Here is an 18338-nt window from a genome sequence, read left to right as displayed (position 1 = left end):
TACCTTTGAAGATGTTTTTAGTTTATTTTAAGTCTGAGAAGTTCTGGGATTTTTTGAGGTTTCATTATTTTATGATAAAGAAGATGGAGATTCATCATTGTTACTTGGTTTGTGGTTTTTATTTTTTTTATTAATTAAATTTGGGGAAAAATTCAAATCAAGGACTAAATTGAAGTATTTCAAACTTTCCCAACGTTCCAACTCAACCTTCTGTTAACGTCCGTTTGTGTTTTTTAACGTCAAGGACTAAAGTGACGGACGTTTGACACTTTGGGGGACTGTGAGGTGAATAAAATTCATTCAGGGATGAATGTGAAGTCGGTTAACACTTTTGAGGACCAAAGTGACCATTTACCCGATTAAGAAAAGTAGTTACTAGCAATAAATTTGTAAAAGAATTTATTCACTTTCCTAGATTACCCTTCTTTAATTTTTTATAAATTTCTCTCTCCAAGTTATTATTTCAAAATCTCATTGTCTCTTTCATATTAAACATGTGGATAGTTTTGGGAAAAAATAATTAATGCTCCATTAATATTGTAAATGAACTTATATTTAGGAACAAGAAAAACACTAAAAAATGACCTTATAATAAGGAACGGAGGGAGTAATCTGTTTCAAATATTAAATCAATAATGACATGTAGTACGTACTAATATTTATAGTAATGATAGTTGGACATACAAACACTACAAACATCCAACAAATTAAACACTTAATATTTTTCTCCATAGTTTGTCTTGCATTATGCAAATATCTGTACAAAGTAATATTTTGGAAAGCAGGAACTTTCCCCTTTCAAATGATTAAAGGTTAATTAAATGTTTGATTAAAACCATTAATTAATATTTGAAAAGTGCTATATATCATTTGTTCAGAACTAGTTGAAAGTCTCCGAAGATAAGAGCTATGGAACATATATATGAGTTGGGTGGCAGGTCCAGGAATCAATATTTGGAATGTGTAATTTATGTTTCTGATGTAAAAAAAAAAAAACTAGTTGAAAAATTAACAAACCTAAATCAATGCACATGTTTTATTTAGAACTTAGAATAATGAATTGAATATAAACCGACATTCTCATTCTTAAGATTCACGCTATTTCTTTCACATGCACCGCGGGTAAATTGAAGTATTCAACCATTTCCCCAGCTTAAATCTCATTCAATCTACAAACCCATGCAATCTCATCTCCAACTAAGATCACTTGACCGATATCATCCGCTTTATATAGGGTGTGTTTCGCTAAGCAACCCAAGCACTTAGCAGTAAGCCCTGATAATAATAAGCGTTTGTTATATAATAGCTTATTCACAAGTTAATTTTCATTTGAGAAATTTTGTAAATTAAATATAAGTTGTGAATAAGTATAAACTCTATCAAACACTTGCACAAGTGTTAATGTCTATATCTCGTTTTCCGGTGATAAGTGATTTTGCAACAACCTTCCAATAAACATGCTCTTAATTTTAAGAGAAAAGGGAACATTTTTGTATGGAATTCAAATGATAGAAGATTGTTGATTTGTAATCATACCCATTACAATTGATGAAAAGCAATAATGAATTGAGTATAACTTGTGGCTGGTTTTTTTTTAGGTGTTTTTGAGCTTTCAATTACCTTTTGTTCTCATGGTGCACTTTCTATTTTATGGAATTAAAATGCTAGGAGATGGTTGATTTGTAATCATACCCATTACAATTGATGAAAAGCAATAACAACCCAGAGGTGATTCTTATTTCATTATTTCCTTTATTCTTCTAATAAGCCCCCTGGTGAGTACTGAAAATCCAAACCATCAAGTTCTAATACAAAGGGAAAACAAAACAAGAAACAAACTCCATTCACTGCAAATGAAACATATCAGGCCATGCTTAATTGAATCTCATTCACTAATCAAGTCCTGACATCTTCCTGAAATGAAGGACAAACTGGTAAACCTTTTCTGGGTCTGGAAGAACATTTTTGACAGATTCCTTTTCCAAGCACCTCTTAATCCAAGCTGAGATTTTTGGGGAATGATCTTCAACTTTGAAGTCCCCAAGCTTCTCATATGCCAAAAACCATGCTGAATGAGGAATGGCTATGATGTCCACATAACCAAAGTCATCACCAGTACCACTGAAGTATTCTTTATCTCCAAGAGCTTCCTCCAGATGCTTTAGAACTTCAAGGAAGTCCTTTACGGCTACTTCTCTCTCTTCTCCATTGCTTGCCCAGATGCTCCTGCCCCCATCAAATACCTTCCATACAAAGCAACCATCCAAAATCATACATGCATGCATAAATCAAATATCATGAGAGTTCATTTCATTTTATCTTAAAGCATAAGCGCTTATATACAAGATCTTGGGAGAACTTATATAAATAACTTATGACATACCTATAATGTGTTTTCAACTAAATATCATAAGTTGCACACATTAGCTTATGAATAAGTGTTTAAACCTCTTACAATCTATTTTAAGCATATTTCAATGAACTTCTCAAATTAAGTTATGAACGAATAAGCGTTTATACAATAAACAGTTAAACACTAATTGCCACCGGTGATTAAATTGTTCATCCAAATGCAAGTCTATGATTACTTTTTGGTTTATATGTAAGGGGCAAGCATGTGCCTAACATGTGGCATTCCAATCTCTTGTAATAAAAAATAACTATGGATGACAGTTCTATACAAAACTTGTCATAATCAACTATGGAAGGAAATCAATTTTATTTAATTTAGTGTGACCAATATTAAATAACAAATGAGTACATCTGGGGATGTTTTAAATTTCTTACTGTTATTAATAGCACTTAAACATCTGAGTGTACTTTAAGACTTCAAATAATCAAATTCACTAAGTTAACCAAAGATATTGAGCATAAATTTTAAAACTTCCAAGACATCAACGCAAAATAGTGCAAGGGGTCACAAAGCTTCTAAGAGTTGAATAAATAGTGTTCTGTTCTAAGATATAAGATTTTTTTGATATTTAAGGTAGCTTTTAGACAATAAGTGCATGTTTGGAAATTCATGTATAATTGATTTTAAAGTCAAGATCAATTATGGGGAAAAACTTTAGTGAGTGAATTCTGTGTACCATAATCATTTTTTATGAAAAAGGCTAAAAAGCACTTTTGGCCCCTGATGTTTCAAGTTTGTGTAAATTCTGCCCCTACTCTATTTTTGTCGATGTTTCTACCCCTCATGTTTTCAAACAGTGCATCGTGTACCCCTCATGTTTTCAAACAGTGCACCGTCTACCCTTCTGTCACCGTCTACCCCTGACAGAGGGGTAGACGGTGCACTGTTTGAAAACATGAGGGGTAGAAACATCGACAAAAATAGATAGGAGCAAAATTTGCACAAACTTGAAACATCAGGGGCCAAAAATGCTTTTTAGCCTATGAAAAATAAGCTGATTGAAACATGCTATAAGAATGAGAACCTACCTTCTTGTCAATGAAGTCAGCCCAGAATCTGTCTTGTGCGCGAGCATATGCACAGGTCGGAAGCAGTGAGTTGGAAGGCCAAACCTCATCAATGTAGCTAACAATTATAGCAGACTCAGTGACAGGTTTGTCATTGTGCAAAAGCACAGGAACTTTCTGATGAATTGGATTTGACTTCAGCAGAAGCTCACTCTTACCTCCAAACAAGTCCTCTTCATTGCTCACATAGGGAACATCTTTCTCTTCCAAAGCAATTTTTACTCTAGCACAAAAAGGGCTAGCCCAGAAGTCCAAAATAACAACCTTGTCACCCTTTGACATGTTAACCTTAGTTGTGTGGTGTCTAACCTTGTTTTGCTTGTTATTCTTTCTGTGATGATTGGAAAATGTGAGACAAGTTGGAATTTATAGGAGAGAGTTTAGTTTAGATGAACTCTTGGAAACTACGAAGCAGCCTACTAGGTGTCTTTTATTTTTGTGGTGTCATCCTTCACAATGTTACTACAATCTTGTTAGTGGCTAAATGCCAATTTCTGTGTTCTGGTTTTAAAGCCTTATAGTTTGGCATGGGATGGGGAAGAGAATATAAATTATCAAATGGCCGGCCAAAGGGTAGGCTGTCATCTATTTGTGATTATTCATGACGATGAATCCAAACGATTTTTTTCTCAACCTACAACTTTTTGTCCATTCTTTGAATGAAATACAATTTGGTTAAAAATATGTACAAGTATCTGGTTTAAGTCAGTTAAAATTTTAGTGGGGAGTCGCATTGTCATCCAACTTTATGGTCATAGGTTCGAGCTGTGGAATTCATTGCCAGAGCTTTTAGAGCACCAGATTTACCTTATTTTTTGTCAGTTAAATTTTTGCAGCCTCAAAAATAATTCTTGATAGGGTAATATGCTATATTATTACCACTCAATTCTAAATCCATTACTCTCTATCTTCTCAGCGGTCCCCTTGTGTGTACCTGAATCCAGAAACTGTGAAACTAGTTTTCCCCTAAACCAAATTGAAACTTAGCATCTGAAGTAAGTGATTTTATGATATTTGAGAGATAGTCAGTGCATGCATTTCTTATTTGCATAATTTGTAGGAAAAAAATCACAAACGTTGTCTGAGATTGTGACTGTAAATGATTTTGAATGTAATGTATATTAATCCAAGCAACAAAGATCAAACTTTATACCACTTGGTCAAAGGATGATGATGAATGCTGCTTGAAAAATAAAAACATTTTTGGCTTATTTACACAAACCAAAATTTTATACAGATCACCCTCATAAGATTCTAAAAGAAAAAAGAACATCTGTTAACATATATTAGACTTTGCAGTGTAAAGTGGAAAACGAATCATGAAATGAATACAATGTGAACCGTTCTGTACATTTATATACAAAAGAATTGCATCTTGGAATTTGCCAGAAAATATAAGGCCAACATAATCAAATTTATCCCTATTGCACAGCACTAGCTTCTGAAACTTTCAAGCAAACACACATGTGAAGAAAATACTCAGGGTTCATTAAGTTGTTAACCACCCAAGAAAAAGGTATCTCCAAAATTGGTTCTATCCCTTGAATGCGAACAAGCTTGATTTCTGCAATCTCATGTGCGTGGAAAGATGACCCAGGATTACCTGAATTTTCTCCCTCTTCTGTAGTTCGGTTGATGTTTGTGTCTCCTTCACTATCAAAGGAACTTCCCTGAAAAAACTCAGGCAATAGTCTTCTAACCGCATCATTTAAGCTAAAGAATTTACCTGCATGAAACAGATTTAATGAACATATCAGTTCCATTGTAGGAAAGCAAAGATAATATAAATACTGCAAACATAGGAGTGGCATTGCAACCGATGCATAACTACTAGATGTGCATCAAGTGTAAATTTATTTAAACTCCCACATCATTTATCAAAAGCATTAAGTGATGTGATAGGTTTAAAAGTGTTTTCAATCCTTTTTACTATTGTCAATGCGTAAATGCGTGATTTTTCTCCCCTGTTAATTATGTAGGCAAATTAAATTCCTCAATTTTTTAATGTTGCAAACTTTCCAACCAAAACATCAAATTCACATTTTAAAAAAAAAAACGGTCACTTCATACACATCCTGCAAAATCCTTGAAGTTTTATCAAATTCCACCGAAATTTCTGGCTTTTTAAACCATTAAAATTGTTTCATATTACTTATTCCTCATGAACAGCCCAAATATTCAGATAGAAAATGAGAATTGAGAGCTTTAAGTGGGGGAAGAAAATATGGATGACTGCTGCTTTTACCTTATGCAAATTCCCATGAAAGAAAAACATAAGTCAAACAAGGAAGATAATAAATTTAAAGGTTTTGACAAGCCATGACTTACCATCTTCATTGTGAATCTCAACAGGTCGATTGATATACGAGACTTTGTCCCAATCATCAACTTGAGGAGCATCTTCAAAATCATCAAACTCCTCATTGACAGTCCATACGTATAAACGAACAGGTATCCGACCTAACAAAAGAGTGATGTTAACAACAAAAAATAAGGGAAAAAGTGCCTACATGATACAAATTTATATCACCAAGGTCATAACTCAGAAGTATGCCCAAATCATTGTTATATGTGAGAAAGGGAAAACATTTTTATGATGAGAAATGCATTTGAACCATCTATAAATCACCAAGTTTGGGCAGTGAATGCTGAGAAGGAAGGAAAAGGGTAAAAGAAGAGAAAACCCCCACAGACGAGAAGCATTTAACATCTACGAACAAGGCAGGTTTTAAGTCCAAGTTCTAACAGATCAAAAGCCCTTCACATGCCATAATAGAACAACTTACAGACAATACAAAGAGTGGTACAGGCAAAAAAATGAACAAGCCAAGATGCATTTATCTAAAGGTCAACATTTCATGATTTTCAAGTCAAATACATCTAAAAACCAGATGATAGTCTAACTGTTTAAGATCCTAGGAACTTAATGATTCCTTCTATAACCCCTTCTAAAAGTAAAATTGAATTACCCAGCATCCTTCAGCATCACTAGTCAGAGTCATTGTCAAACCCAAAAAAAAAAAATCTGCAAAATGCCATAAAATCAATCCAACCTCAAAACACCAACCTATAGTTACATAAATGTAAATTATATTCCACGGGAAGCTTATTTAGCAATATACCCTTTATCTTTGCTTTTCTCATTTTCTTTTCATTCACTTTGACTTTGTCCAGCCAAATTATCATAGAAATAGAAGAAGTTTCAGATTTCAAAATGAGCTCGTCTAGAAGGAACCTGCCCCCATCAGGAAAGCAAGAAACTGGACATACAAAAGTATGGTGGGAAAAAAGCTAAACTTATATCGGTATTAAATACTATATCTATTATGTACAGACTTAAGTGCAGTTGTCGAAAATCTTTAGTATTTTATTACAGGAGAGCATGAACACTGATTCACTAAAAATGTTTGCTCGCGCACAAATCAAACTATTATTCTATGGTTCTCACTTCTCAGCAAACCTAGTTTAAGAAGCTTTAGAACAAATGTGAAATGACTAAATCACCATTTTTTAATATATATGAAATGAGCGCATGGCTTTCCCTTAACAATGTGTTAGTACCATTTCATCCAGTACTGACACATAATATGTCATACAATATAAATTGTATAAACATGTTAGTGAATATGTGTAGGTTCGGTTGTTAGCTTGTATCTGTCATAGTTAGTTGTGCTAGCTGGCTTTCCAGCTGTAAGCCAGCTGTGCACAGTTATCCTCCTGTTAACAGTTGTTCATTCGTTGACAGTTGCAATTCTGTTAGTTGTTCTGTTAAGCAGTTAGTTAGTAACAGAATAGTTAGCTTCCATCACAAGTTTCTGCTCTTATATAAGAGAGCCATTTCCTGTAAATTAAATCGATGAAAATACACAATTCAGTTTTACTTTTCAGAATATCATTTTCTACTTTCTCTTCTACTCGTTTTTGACATAACATTGTTAATACTTAATAGTTATTGTTAAGCTAAATTGAACACAAGCTAGTCATCACCAAGCTAAATTATACAGAACTACAGTTATAAACACAAAGTCACAAACAGGAAAAAAAAATGAACAAAGAAAAAAAAAATCAACTAAAACAAATAGCTTCCGTAATGTCTCAGCCTACATACAAACAAACACATTGAACAAATATCCTTGTTACAAAGGGCTTGCTCAGAGCCCACAAGTCACTCGGAATCAGTTTAATGTGCTTGTAAATGTTTGGGAGATCCTTACGGTGGAAAGAGGCTCCTCTTCTGTGGTAAAAACTTTGAACTTATATAATTATACTTTCGGATAAAAGAAGATAATATCATCAAAAAGGAGGGGAGGACATGAAACAGCCCATAAAAGAAATAAAGAAAGAAAAAAGCAAGCAATTGGCTAAGAAACTAGTATATATTGCTCACCACTCTTCACTTGTCCAGCAGCATCAGTATCCCCAGTACTTTCAGACTTAGGCAAGACTGAATTGATGTTTTCTGTATGTTTATCTTCAAAAGTTCCAAGCTTAAGCTTAGATGACACCCGTCGATAAGATTCCAAGTTACCTGCTATGCAAAAAGTGTTAGCAGAAGTCCTAGATAACAGAAGCAACAAACAAATTTGTCATAAATTACAAATGGCAGATATAGCCCTTGTGTTTTTTTGGTGTTGAATATATTTTGACAGCCTTATGGTTTAATGGTATTTATTCAAATTTGTGATTGATTATATATGGTGCAACTTGTGCTTGGATGTGCATGCTAACAGCGTTGTCTCTTGAGGAACAAACTCCATACTATAAATTTATGAACACCTTTGCTAACATGATATTGACTCCCAACCATAATAATTATTAATTAGGAGGGCCTATTAATCAGAAATACCAGCAGATGTACATGAGTTACTGACTTTAAGCATCATCTTAGGGTCAGTAACTAAATGGCCAATGCAGTCACTTCGCTTTAGAAAATAGCTGTATTAAATGAGAACAAACAGGAAGTTATAAATCCCACACAGCAGTCAAGTGCAGCCAACTAACTCCAAAACCAGGAGTGGAATGGCTGCAATATTCAAGACTATAGATACAGGTCAAATAATTTATACAACACATGTATAAATGACCAAAAAAAGACATTCACACATCATAATCAAAAGACATGATCCCTAAGCTTAACAAAAAAGTCAATAACAAAAAAACGTCAAGGAATAGGCTATGTTTGGCACGTCTAGCTGATAAGCTAGTTGAAAGCTGAAAAGCTAGCTGAAAGCTGATAAACTAGCTGAAAGCTGAAAAATTACATAATTGGAACAAAAGTGTATGGTAAAACTAGTTGTTGAACAAGCTGAAGTTGTAAAATGACATAAAAAGACATACTTGTATAATTTTTTATATTTAACATTACTTTATTTTCACATTAATACATATATGATATTAATATTAAAATTATTATAAATATTTTAATTTTACTCAAGTTATTTATCATCTTAAAAATATAATATTAATTTTTACTGATTTAAGTTTCTATAATTTTATTAAATTAAATAGAATAAAAAAATTAGTATTTTATAATATAAAATTATTTATTTTATTCCAAAGTAATAATTATTTTTGTGCGGAAACGGTGTGCATATGAGACAAGTGTGATAACTGATAAGTAAATATGTTTACATATATGGCTAAAGGTGGAATTTTAAAACTGAACCCGAAGGCAGAACTGAGAGTGAGCAGGTAGAACAGAGTGACACGGAAAAAAGGACCATGAGCAACTTAACAGAGGTAGAGAAAGAGTACAGTCCCCACTTCTACTCAGAAGACTTGTTTAAAAACTGAAAGGGAATTTGAGGGCATGGGCAAAGAATCAACCAAGCCGAGTACATGTAGAGCCTAGACTTGGCAAGAAAATAGTCAAAACACCAAAACAAGCTGGGATGCAGTTTGTTTAGCAGGTGCTGGCTGTGATACCATCCCAAAAGCGCACTATTCATAACCCAGGTAAGGAATTGAAAAATTGTAATGATATTCTCTCGTGTCTCATAGTCTAAATTGAAGTGGGCATTAGATCCTAGAGATATGGTTTCAATGAAAATCAAAGATGAAGATCTATCTCAATTCCAGGAACTAAAGAATTCTGGCCCCATCCCCTACTCCATACAATATGGCATAACCTAGAAACCTAACCCTCTTTGATTTTGTTATTTTCCCTCCCTTCCTTCTAACCAATTCAGTTAGAGATTCCCATCAATTCAATATCACTAGAAGAAACTGACTCAGGTCCTACTCCTCTAGGTTCACCCTAAATTGAGAATCAAGTAAAAATCATATCTCTTCCTTGACTGTCTGGATGAGGGTTCTATTTACTTGTAAAATTTGAAATCATAAAAGGGAATCTCACAGGAAAACAAAATAAAATATTTTCTAACTATCAGCTTTAATATCAAACAACTAGCAGCCATACCATTTAAAACAGAGCCCCAGAGCTCAACCTGATCAGGTTGAGACATGTTCATGACATTCTTGCAATTACCATTTATTACATAGGCAGCCTGCAGTAAAGTTCAAAATTCAGTTATGGTCGTGAAAATAAGTTTAGCACCTCTCATATATTGCCATCAGCATAACATCACAGTTTTTATCAAGAAAAAAATCTGAAAAATATAGGGCATACAAACCTATACATATTTTTTAATACAAAAACAAAACACCCTTGGAGAAATAACAGTGTATAGTGTATTGATGTATTCAGAAAAACGCTACACCCACTACAGCATTTCACAAAAAGGTTGTTCAATACTCGCAGTCGCAGTCTTTGGGGGGTTTCTCAGTCGCACTATGGGATTACCTAGTCTCATAATACCCGAGCTAAACCATACTTCAGAAGTGAAAAGAAAAATTAAAGGCTATCTATCAGACACGAAGATTTACCAGCTACAACAAATGTATCTGAATCCATTATTAATTTATTATACTATGCTAATTTATGAGAACCAGAGTTACATTTAAAACTGTAAACATGTTTAGAGAATCAAATATTCCAATGACAAATTTGTATGATATGGATTTAGGATTTTATTCTTTACAGAATTTCCGAGAGTTGGCTAGTTGAGACTTGAGAGGCGTGTAGGCTTTGGCAAGGAGTCATAATTTTAGACTAGCAAATAAACTTTCCAAAAATCATTTGGGTCTGTTATAAGCAATTATCTTATTCAAGAGAGTTGATTAAAAGTACATAGCAGAAGGAAGAAAACACTTTAGACGAAGCATATGAAGGTGATGAACTGACAATCGAGTTTCAAAGATATCCCTCAGAATATTACTTTTATCAATAGATGTATTATTAGAGTACACTATGTAACGTGTAAGAGAAGCTACTGTTAGTTAGCTTGCTGACTGTGTATGCAGTCAGTTATAGGGTTAGTTAGTGTTAGCTGTCATAGTTAGTTATGCTGAGCTGTCATAACAGCTGTCATAACAGAATCAGTTAGGTTTGTTAGCTTGATCAACAAGCTAAGTGCTCTTCTATAAATACTGATGTAATCTCTTGAATCTGTAGCTTTTACAAATCAATGTTAATCAGTTTTCTCATTTACAGTTTTCAACATGGTATCAAGAGCGTGGTGTGATCCTTGAGATCTCTCACTCTTTTTTCTCTTCTTCTTCTTCATCACCATGGCTGGTGAAGTTCCTGAGATTTCAGTTCCAATGGTTCAACCATCGTTGAGTTCTTCTGCTCTGGTTCACAAGCTTACCTTGAAGCTTGATGATACAAATTTTCTCTCGTGGAAGCAGCATGTGGAAGGGATCGTGAGAACTCACCGATTGCAGAGTTTTCTTGATCATCCTGATGTTCCACCACGATTTCTCAGTGAAGAAGATCGTGTGAATGCAGTCGAAAATCCTGCATATCAACTTTGGGAGCAGCAAGGATTCAGCGCTTTTCACGTGGCTTCTTTCTTCTCTTTCACCAACTGTGCTTCCTACAGTGGTGAATTGCTCTCAGTCATGGCAGGTTTGGGAAGCAGTGCTTGATTTCTTCAAAGCACACTCGTTTGCGCAATCCACACAACTCAGATCTGAGCTTCGTTCAATTTCCAAGGGATCGAAAACTTGTTCTGATTATCTCAAACGCATCAAGTCAATTGTTAATGCGTTGATCACCATTGGTGATCCGGTTTCTTATCGCGAGCATCTGGAAGCGCTTTTCGATGGCCTACCTGATGACTATAGTCATCTTCAGACGATCGTGTACAATCGCGATTTGCCAAGTCCGATCTCGCAAATCGAAGTGATGATCATTGCGCATGAAGCGCGTTTGGATCGCGCTCGTTCGCGACAGCTCAACGCGAATCCACCGTCAGCGCTGCTATCTCAGGTGTCGCCACCACCGGCGACACCTGCTCCACCGTCGACACCATCGCCTGCAGCGTCGGAAGTGAATTACGCTTCCAGTTCAGTTGATTCCTCTTACGAGGAACGTTCCTATGATGATCGTGGTGGCGATCGCGGTGGCTACACTGACTCGCGTGGTCGTGGCGGTTACGATGGACGTGGCGGTGGTCGTAACTCTTCTCGTCGCGGCTACGATGGACGTGGCGGTGGTCGCGGAAGAGGGAAGGTACAATGTCAGATTTGCTCTAAATATGGTCATGATGCCAGTATATGCTACCATCGTGGATCTTCTTCTTCCTCGTCTCCTGGCATGTTTGGCATGAACTCTGGTTTTGGCATGAATTTTCCTAATTTCCCTATGATGCCTCAGTTTGGTTTTTCTCCTTACTGTGGTCCTTCACAATTTGGAAGTCCTACACAGTTTGGCCAGCAATTTAGCAATGGTGCATCCTTTCCTGGTTTTTTCTCTGGTCCTGGACTTGGCATGGGGCACTCTTCACAGCAGTTTGGTTTTCATCCCTTTGCTGGTTCACAGTGGAACAATGCACCTTACTCTCAATTTTCAGGTAGTGGTCCAAGGCCTGGAAACTCAGTAGCAAGACCTCCACAAGCTATGCTCACTGGACCACCTTCAACTGTGGGATCTTCCTCTGCTTCAGCAAACTTAAGCACCTGGTTTCCTGATTCTGGTGCTACACATCATGTTACCAATGATGCTTCAGTGATTTCAGACAGTGTTTCCCTTACTGGTAATGATCACATTCTTATGGGGAATGGACAAGGTTTGCCAATTCTCTCTATAGGTTCTGCTTCCTTTCCTTCTTCATATCACACTAGAACCACTCTTACTCTTAAAAACCTTCTTTTAGTTCCAAATATAACCAAAAATCTTGTCAGTGTAAGCAAGTTTGCTAAAGACAACAATGTGTATTTTGAATTTCACTCTTCCTTTTGTGTTGTGAAATGTCAGGCCACCTCTAGGATTCTCCTTCAAGGTACTGTTGGTCCAGATGGTCTGTACACCTTTGAAGGCATGCACACTCCTTCACTCTCTAAGGAGTCCTCAGTTCCAGTTTCTGCTCCTTTGTCTCCAGAAGTTGTTTCTGCTCCAGTTTCTGCTTTATCTGCTGTTTTACCTAGTTCTGATGTTTCTAGGCCTAGTACTGAGTCTTCAATTCCTAGTTCTCCTATTGTATGCCCAACCTCTTATGGTTTATGGCACTCTAGACTAGGACATCCTCATCATGAGGCTTTGCATTCAGCTCTCAATAGTTGTAATATTCCAGTACCTAATAAAGCAAAATTTACAGTTTGTTCAGCTTGTTGTCTCTCTAAATCACATAGACTACCGTCTCATTCTTCTAGTACTGTTTATAATTCTCCTTTGGAACTTGTGTTTGCTGATTTATGGGGACCAGCTTCCATTGAGTCCTCTTGTGGATTTTCATACTTTCTTACTTATGTTGATGCCTATTCTCGCTTTACTTGGATTTTTCCCATTAAGAAGAAGTCAGATACATGTTCTGTTTTCCTTCAGTTTCAAGCCATGGTTGAGTTAAAATTCAGTTTAAAACTTAAATCAGTTCAAACTGATAATGGAACAGAATTTAAGCCTTTAACACCCTATTTCACTAAGTTAGGGATTGTTCATAGGCTTACTTGTCCCTACACACATCATCAAAATGGTAGTGTAGAGCGCAAGCATCGCCATATAATTGAAACAGGTCTCTCATTGTTGGCCCATGCTCAATTGCCATATCAGTTTTGGGATCATGCTTTCCTTGCAGCTGTGTTTCTCATCAACAGATTGCCTACCTCAGTTTTGGGCAATGTTAGTCCTTACTTTAAGCTCTTCAAGGTGCAACCTGATTATAAGCTTCTCAAGGTCTTTGGCTGTGCTTGTTATCCACATCTCAGACCTTATACTCACTCCAAGTTGTCTTTGAGATCCAAGCTTTGTGTGTTTATTGGATACTCTTCTACACATCAGGGTTACAAGTGCATGGACAATGAAGGCAAGATATACATCTCCATGGATGTCATTTTTGATGAGTTTACATACCCCTATCATGCACTGTTTAATCCTAATGAGAGTGCAACTTCTGGACAAGGATTGTCTTCTGTTATTCCTCTCATACCTGCTGCTGCACACATTCAGCAACCTAATACTGCTGCTGCTATTTCTGCACCTTCTCCTGAGCACAATGAAGACAGTGTTTCTTCTGTCCAGCAGCAGCCCATGCATTCTCCCTTGCCCTCAGCTTCTTCTGGTTCAGCAGCCCAAGGACATCAGTCATCTACATCTTCTTCTGCTGGTTCTGTTCCTCAACCAGTTGGGAATGTTCACCCTATGCAGACAAGGGCCAAGTCTGGCATTGTCATGCCTAGATTGTTCCCCACCTTGCTTCTTACTCAGGCAGAACCAACAACTACCAAACAGGCTCTTAAGGATCCCAAATGGCAAACTGCAATGCAGGCAGAATATGATGCTTTGATGGCTAATGGTACCTGGACTTTGGTCCCTCTTCCTAAGGATAGGAAGCCTATTGGATGCAAATGGGTATTTAGAATTAAAGAGAATCCATCCTTGTTTACTTTTTACATAAAAGGTTCAGTCATCTACATTCTTGTTTATGTGGATGATATCATCATTACTGGCAATTCTCTGCCTTTGGTATAGCAAGTAGTGCAGAATCTTGACTCTGAATTTTCTCTGAAGCAACTGGGTCAGCTTGATTATTTTCTTGGAGTTCAGGTTCATCACTTGAAAGATAGGTCCTTGCTTTTGACTCAAACCAAGTACATACATGATTTACTTGAAAGAGCTGAAATGGGGGAAGCAAAGGGTATTTCTACTCCTATGATTGGTGGTGCCAAGTTGAGCAAGTATGGGTCTGATTATTTTGCAAATCCAACCTTGTACAGGTCCATTGTTGGTGCCCTGCAGTATGCTACTCTTACAAGGCCAGAAATCAGTTTTGCTGTGAATAAAGTTTGTCAGTTTCTTAGCCAGCCCTTAGAAGATCATTGGAAGGCTGTCAAACGTATTTTAAGGTACCTTAAGGGTACTATTCATCATGGTCTTCACCTCAAGCCTTGTTCCTTGTTCTCTACAGTTCCTCTTGTTGCATTTTGTGATGCTGATTGGGGTTCTGACCCTGATGACAGAAGGTCCACCTCAGGATCTTGTGTGTTTTTTGGTCCTAACTTGGTGTCTTGGAGTTCCAAAAAGCAAACCTTAGTTGCTAGGTCCAGTACTGAGGCTGAATACAGGAGCCTTGCCAATACTTCTGCTGAGTTACTTTGGATACAATCTTTGTTGCAAGAGCTCAAGGTCCTCTTTTCTCCTCCTAGAGTTTTCTGTGACAACATGGGGGCTGTTGCTTTAACACACAACCCTGTTCTGCACACCAGAACAAAGCATATGGAGCTTGATATCTTTTTTGTCAGGGAAAAGGTGCTGAATGGCTCTCTCTTTGTTCACCATATTCCTTCTGAAGACCAGCTTGCAGATATTTTTACCAAGGCTCTTTCTCCAACCCGGTTTGAGCTTCTTCGTTCCAAACTCCATGTGGCTGAGAAAATCCTTTCCTCACCACCTTGAGTTTGAGGGGGTCTATTAGAGTGCACTATGTAACGTGTAAGAGAAGCTACTGTTAGTTAGCTTGCTGACTGTGTATGCAGTCAGTTATAGGGTTAGTTAGTGTTAGCTGTCATAGTTAGTTATGCTGAGCTGTCATAACAGCTGTCATAACAGAATCAGTTAGGATTGTTAGCTTGATCAACAAGCTAAGTGCTCTTCTATAAATACTGATGTAATCTCTTGAATCTGTAGCTTTTACAAATCAATGTTAATCAGTTTTCTCATTTACAGTTTTCAACATGTATCTCGAGAAGTACGAACAATATCAGAGGAGTACCAAAATATGGGAGATTTGGAGAAAAATCAGAGTCTGCAATAGAGCCCCTTATTCTGAAGCACTAATAGGTTTTTGCTAGAGCCTAGAATATTCAGTAAACTAAAATCCATCAATCCAACTTTTCTTACTTAAGTACAATTTACAGCAGCAAAACATCCACTGACTTGAACCATGAGCATCATTCTTTTCTAGCAAATCACCATTGCCTTAGCATACCCTCAATAGTCAATATACCTTCTATCAACCAAGTTCCACTACAATTATCCATCTGAAACCATAATCCTAGCCATTGGAATCATAATTTCCTACTATCCTAAACCAATAACCCGTGTAAAGAACTCAAATAAGATCAGTTTAAAGATTCATATAAGCACGCACTATTAAAAGCATTGTGCATAGGAATCTTCTTTGGGAATTTGAACAAGAATGAGGTATCATATTATTAATCAAACAAGTACCATCATAAACACACATAAACATAAAGAAGAAATCACACAACTGACCTCTTTCAGTGAGTTAATAAAGCTCCACTTAACACTGTCTTCACCTTCACATGGAAGCAACAAGTTACTTGGATATCCTCTAAAGTGAACCTACAAGTCAGACGGTACAGAGAATGAATATTACTGTGCATGAGAAAAGATGATTTCCATAAGGGCCTATGTGTAAATCAATCTAAACTTCATGTTTGTGTCCTTTGGAATTTCAACCAAAATGTTTAATTTTTCCTACTTCTTAATTTGGTTTCCTCTCCCCCTCCACCCCAAAAAAAATCAGTTCAATTCAAGCATTTTCTTCTTAATAGCTATGCAAATATTTTAATCAGAAAATCACATTATAAGGTAATTAGAGAGGAAGAGGGAAGAAATTCAAACTGAAGCCTCCGTAGGATATAGAGCTATATTCATCAGATATTCACATCAGGGAACAAAAGCTTTATGTTACTTAAACATGTAATTAACCGATTCCATGCATTTGATATCTAAATGAGCCAATTCAGAGAAAACATATGAAAAAGAAACGGTAAAAACAAGATGAATTTTTAACAGATAGCTTTCTTTCACCCCAAATTTCAATGAAGACTTCACTTTGAAACACCAATAAGATGCACAAACAAATTAAGCAAGAGGATATCAAAATAAAATTGGATAATTCTTACTGTTAGATTCCATGGCCTTTCTGGCTCCACACATAAAAGATCGAAAAGAACACCAGTTGGTATGTACCTGTATGAGTCATGATGAAAAGAAAAATGTTCAGGTTAAAAATTCTAATTTTCTAAAAGGGATATTGTTGCTGCTTCTGACGAGTTTCTTGTTGAGAAAATATGTAGTTCGTGCAACGCAATGTAACAATTGAAGAACGATGAGAAGGTAGCTTAACAACCATAAAATGCCCTAGAAATCAATGAAGGGAGAGGTTTCAGGGTAAATTCCTACTAACATTGTTGAAAGGTTACTACTCATTCTTATATCTCTAATCCTATACCTGCCAGTCTCTACACCAATCAAACAGAAACACAAGATAGCAAATAGTAAAAAAATTCTACAATACCACTTGAGAGGAAGCCCTTTGTACTCAAACCAAATGGTGTCTTGTCCAGGGGGAAGTGTACTGCTGAAGTGAGGCTTCAACAGAGAAATCAACAATGGCAAGTACCCTATCCGAGGGGCTAAGACCTGAAACCACAAAGAAATTCTCAACTAACAACTAACAATATAGCTAAACCATGTCATGGAAAAGTCCAATTCAAGTTCCACTTAATGCAACACCTATTCACTAAAATGATCATAGAATCACAGAAGCAACACCTATTGCAACACCTTTCACCAAAATGATTATAGTATCATAGAAGCAACACCTATTCACTAAAATGATCATAGATTCCTAGTTACATCTAATGTACATATGAAAATGGTTTGTTACCCACAATCAATAACATAGAAAAAATGCAGGATATCAATAGCAGGTGGCACTTATTTACCAAAAAGGCAAAAACTTTGAGGTTTTTATAAAAAACCCATGATTTAAACCATGTAAAAATTTAAACTTGAAGCGGTAAACAAGTCATGGAAAGAAAATGAAGAAGTGGGTAAGTGAGAGATTACGAGAGCGGGTGGAGGAGGAGGGAGAGTGGTGACTTCAGATTCATGGAGGTGAATCTGGAGAGGGATGGCTCCTTCCCACACATACTTTTGCGCTTCGCTCATCTCTTCTTCAAGATCGCCACACTCAACTCTCTCTTTCTGTGTTACTGTGCAGTCGTTGATGAATGATGAGACTTCTCCTACCCTTGTAGAATCTCTTGCTTACCTTGCTTGTTCTTCTTCTTATTTGCTATGGTGTTTTTTGTTTTTTATTTAATCATTTATTATTTCTCTCATGCCTTTTAGATTCCAATCTAAACAATATATATATATTCTCTCAATGTGGTTAAGTTTAATTTGCATAATTGATAAGATGATGACTCACTATACTTATTATGCGTTTTATCTGGTTTAACAATGTGGGACCCAATCATTTACACAACTCATTTGTTATCGTTAGATTTTGCTTACGGTGACTCACATGTGTTTCTCATGTGCAAAG

General features: G+C 36.3%; 2 protein-coding genes across 2 annotated transcripts; both read right to left on the bottom strand.

Annotated features, from left to right (window-relative positions):
- Nucleotides 1–1675: 1675 nt before the first annotated feature.
- LOC130731634 (glutathione S-transferase U19-like) lies at nucleotides 1676–3829 on the bottom strand. The gene is made up of 2 exons (XM_057583909.1): nucleotides 3442–3829; nucleotides 1676–2243 (listed from the first exon to the last, which is right to left on the bottom strand). Exons 1-2 carry the CDS (start codon nucleotides 3760–3762, stop codon nucleotides 1893–1895), a joined length of 672 nt encoding a protein of 223 aa, XP_057439892.1. The 5' UTR covers nucleotides 3763–3829; the 3' UTR covers nucleotides 1676–1892.
- A 911-nt stretch (nucleotides 3830–4740) lies between these two features.
- Nucleotides 4741–18109, bottom strand: LOC130733809 (autophagy protein 5). The gene is made up of 8 exons (XM_057586080.1): nucleotides 17858–18109; nucleotides 17304–17428; nucleotides 16909–16975; nucleotides 16253–16342; nucleotides 9899–9986; nucleotides 7868–8008; nucleotides 5809–5940; nucleotides 4741–5206 (listed from the first exon to the last, which is right to left on the bottom strand). Exons 1-8 carry the CDS (start codon nucleotides 17957–17959, stop codon nucleotides 4902–4904), a joined length of 1050 nt encoding a protein of 349 aa, XP_057442063.1. The 5' UTR covers nucleotides 17960–18109; the 3' UTR covers nucleotides 4741–4901.
- Between the last annotated feature and the right edge of the window lie 229 nt (nucleotides 18110–18338).

This window comes from Lotus japonicus, chromosome 1 (genome assembly GCF_012489685.1).
Source record: "Lotus japonicus ecotype B-129 chromosome 1, LjGifu_v1.2".
In the NCBI taxonomy this organism is placed as follows: Eukaryota; Viridiplantae; Streptophyta; class Magnoliopsida; order Fabales; family Fabaceae; genus Lotus; species Lotus japonicus.
Note: the sequence above shows the minus strand (reverse complement) of the source record. Positions and strands in the feature narration are given on the sequence as shown.

What these genes read in the sequence shown, in the direction of transcription:
- LOC130731634 (XM_057583909.1), bottom strand. Translation starts at nt 3,762, where the DNA reads ATGTCAAAGGGTGACAAGGTTGTTATTTTGGACTTCTGGGCTAGCCCT. An exon ending in CTGACTTCATTGACAAGAAG is followed by an intron (nt 2,244 to 3,441) that starts GTAGGTTCTCAT and finishes TTTGTATGGAAG; the next exon opens with GTATTTGATGGGGGCAGGAG.
- LOC130733809 (XM_057586080.1), bottom strand. Translation starts at nt 17,959, where the DNA reads ATGAGCGAAGCGCAAAAGTATGTGTGGGAAGGAGCCATCCCTCTCCAG. An exon ending in TTATTAACTCACTGAAAGAG is followed by an intron (nt 9,987 to 16,252) that starts GTCAGTTGTGTG and finishes ACTTTACTGCAG; the next exon opens with GCTGCCTATGTAATAAATGG. An exon ending in TGCTGGACAAGTGAAGAGTG is followed by an intron (nt 5,941 to 7,867) that starts GTGAGCAATATA and finishes CTCTTTTGTTAG; the next exon opens with GTCGGATACCTGTTCGTTTA.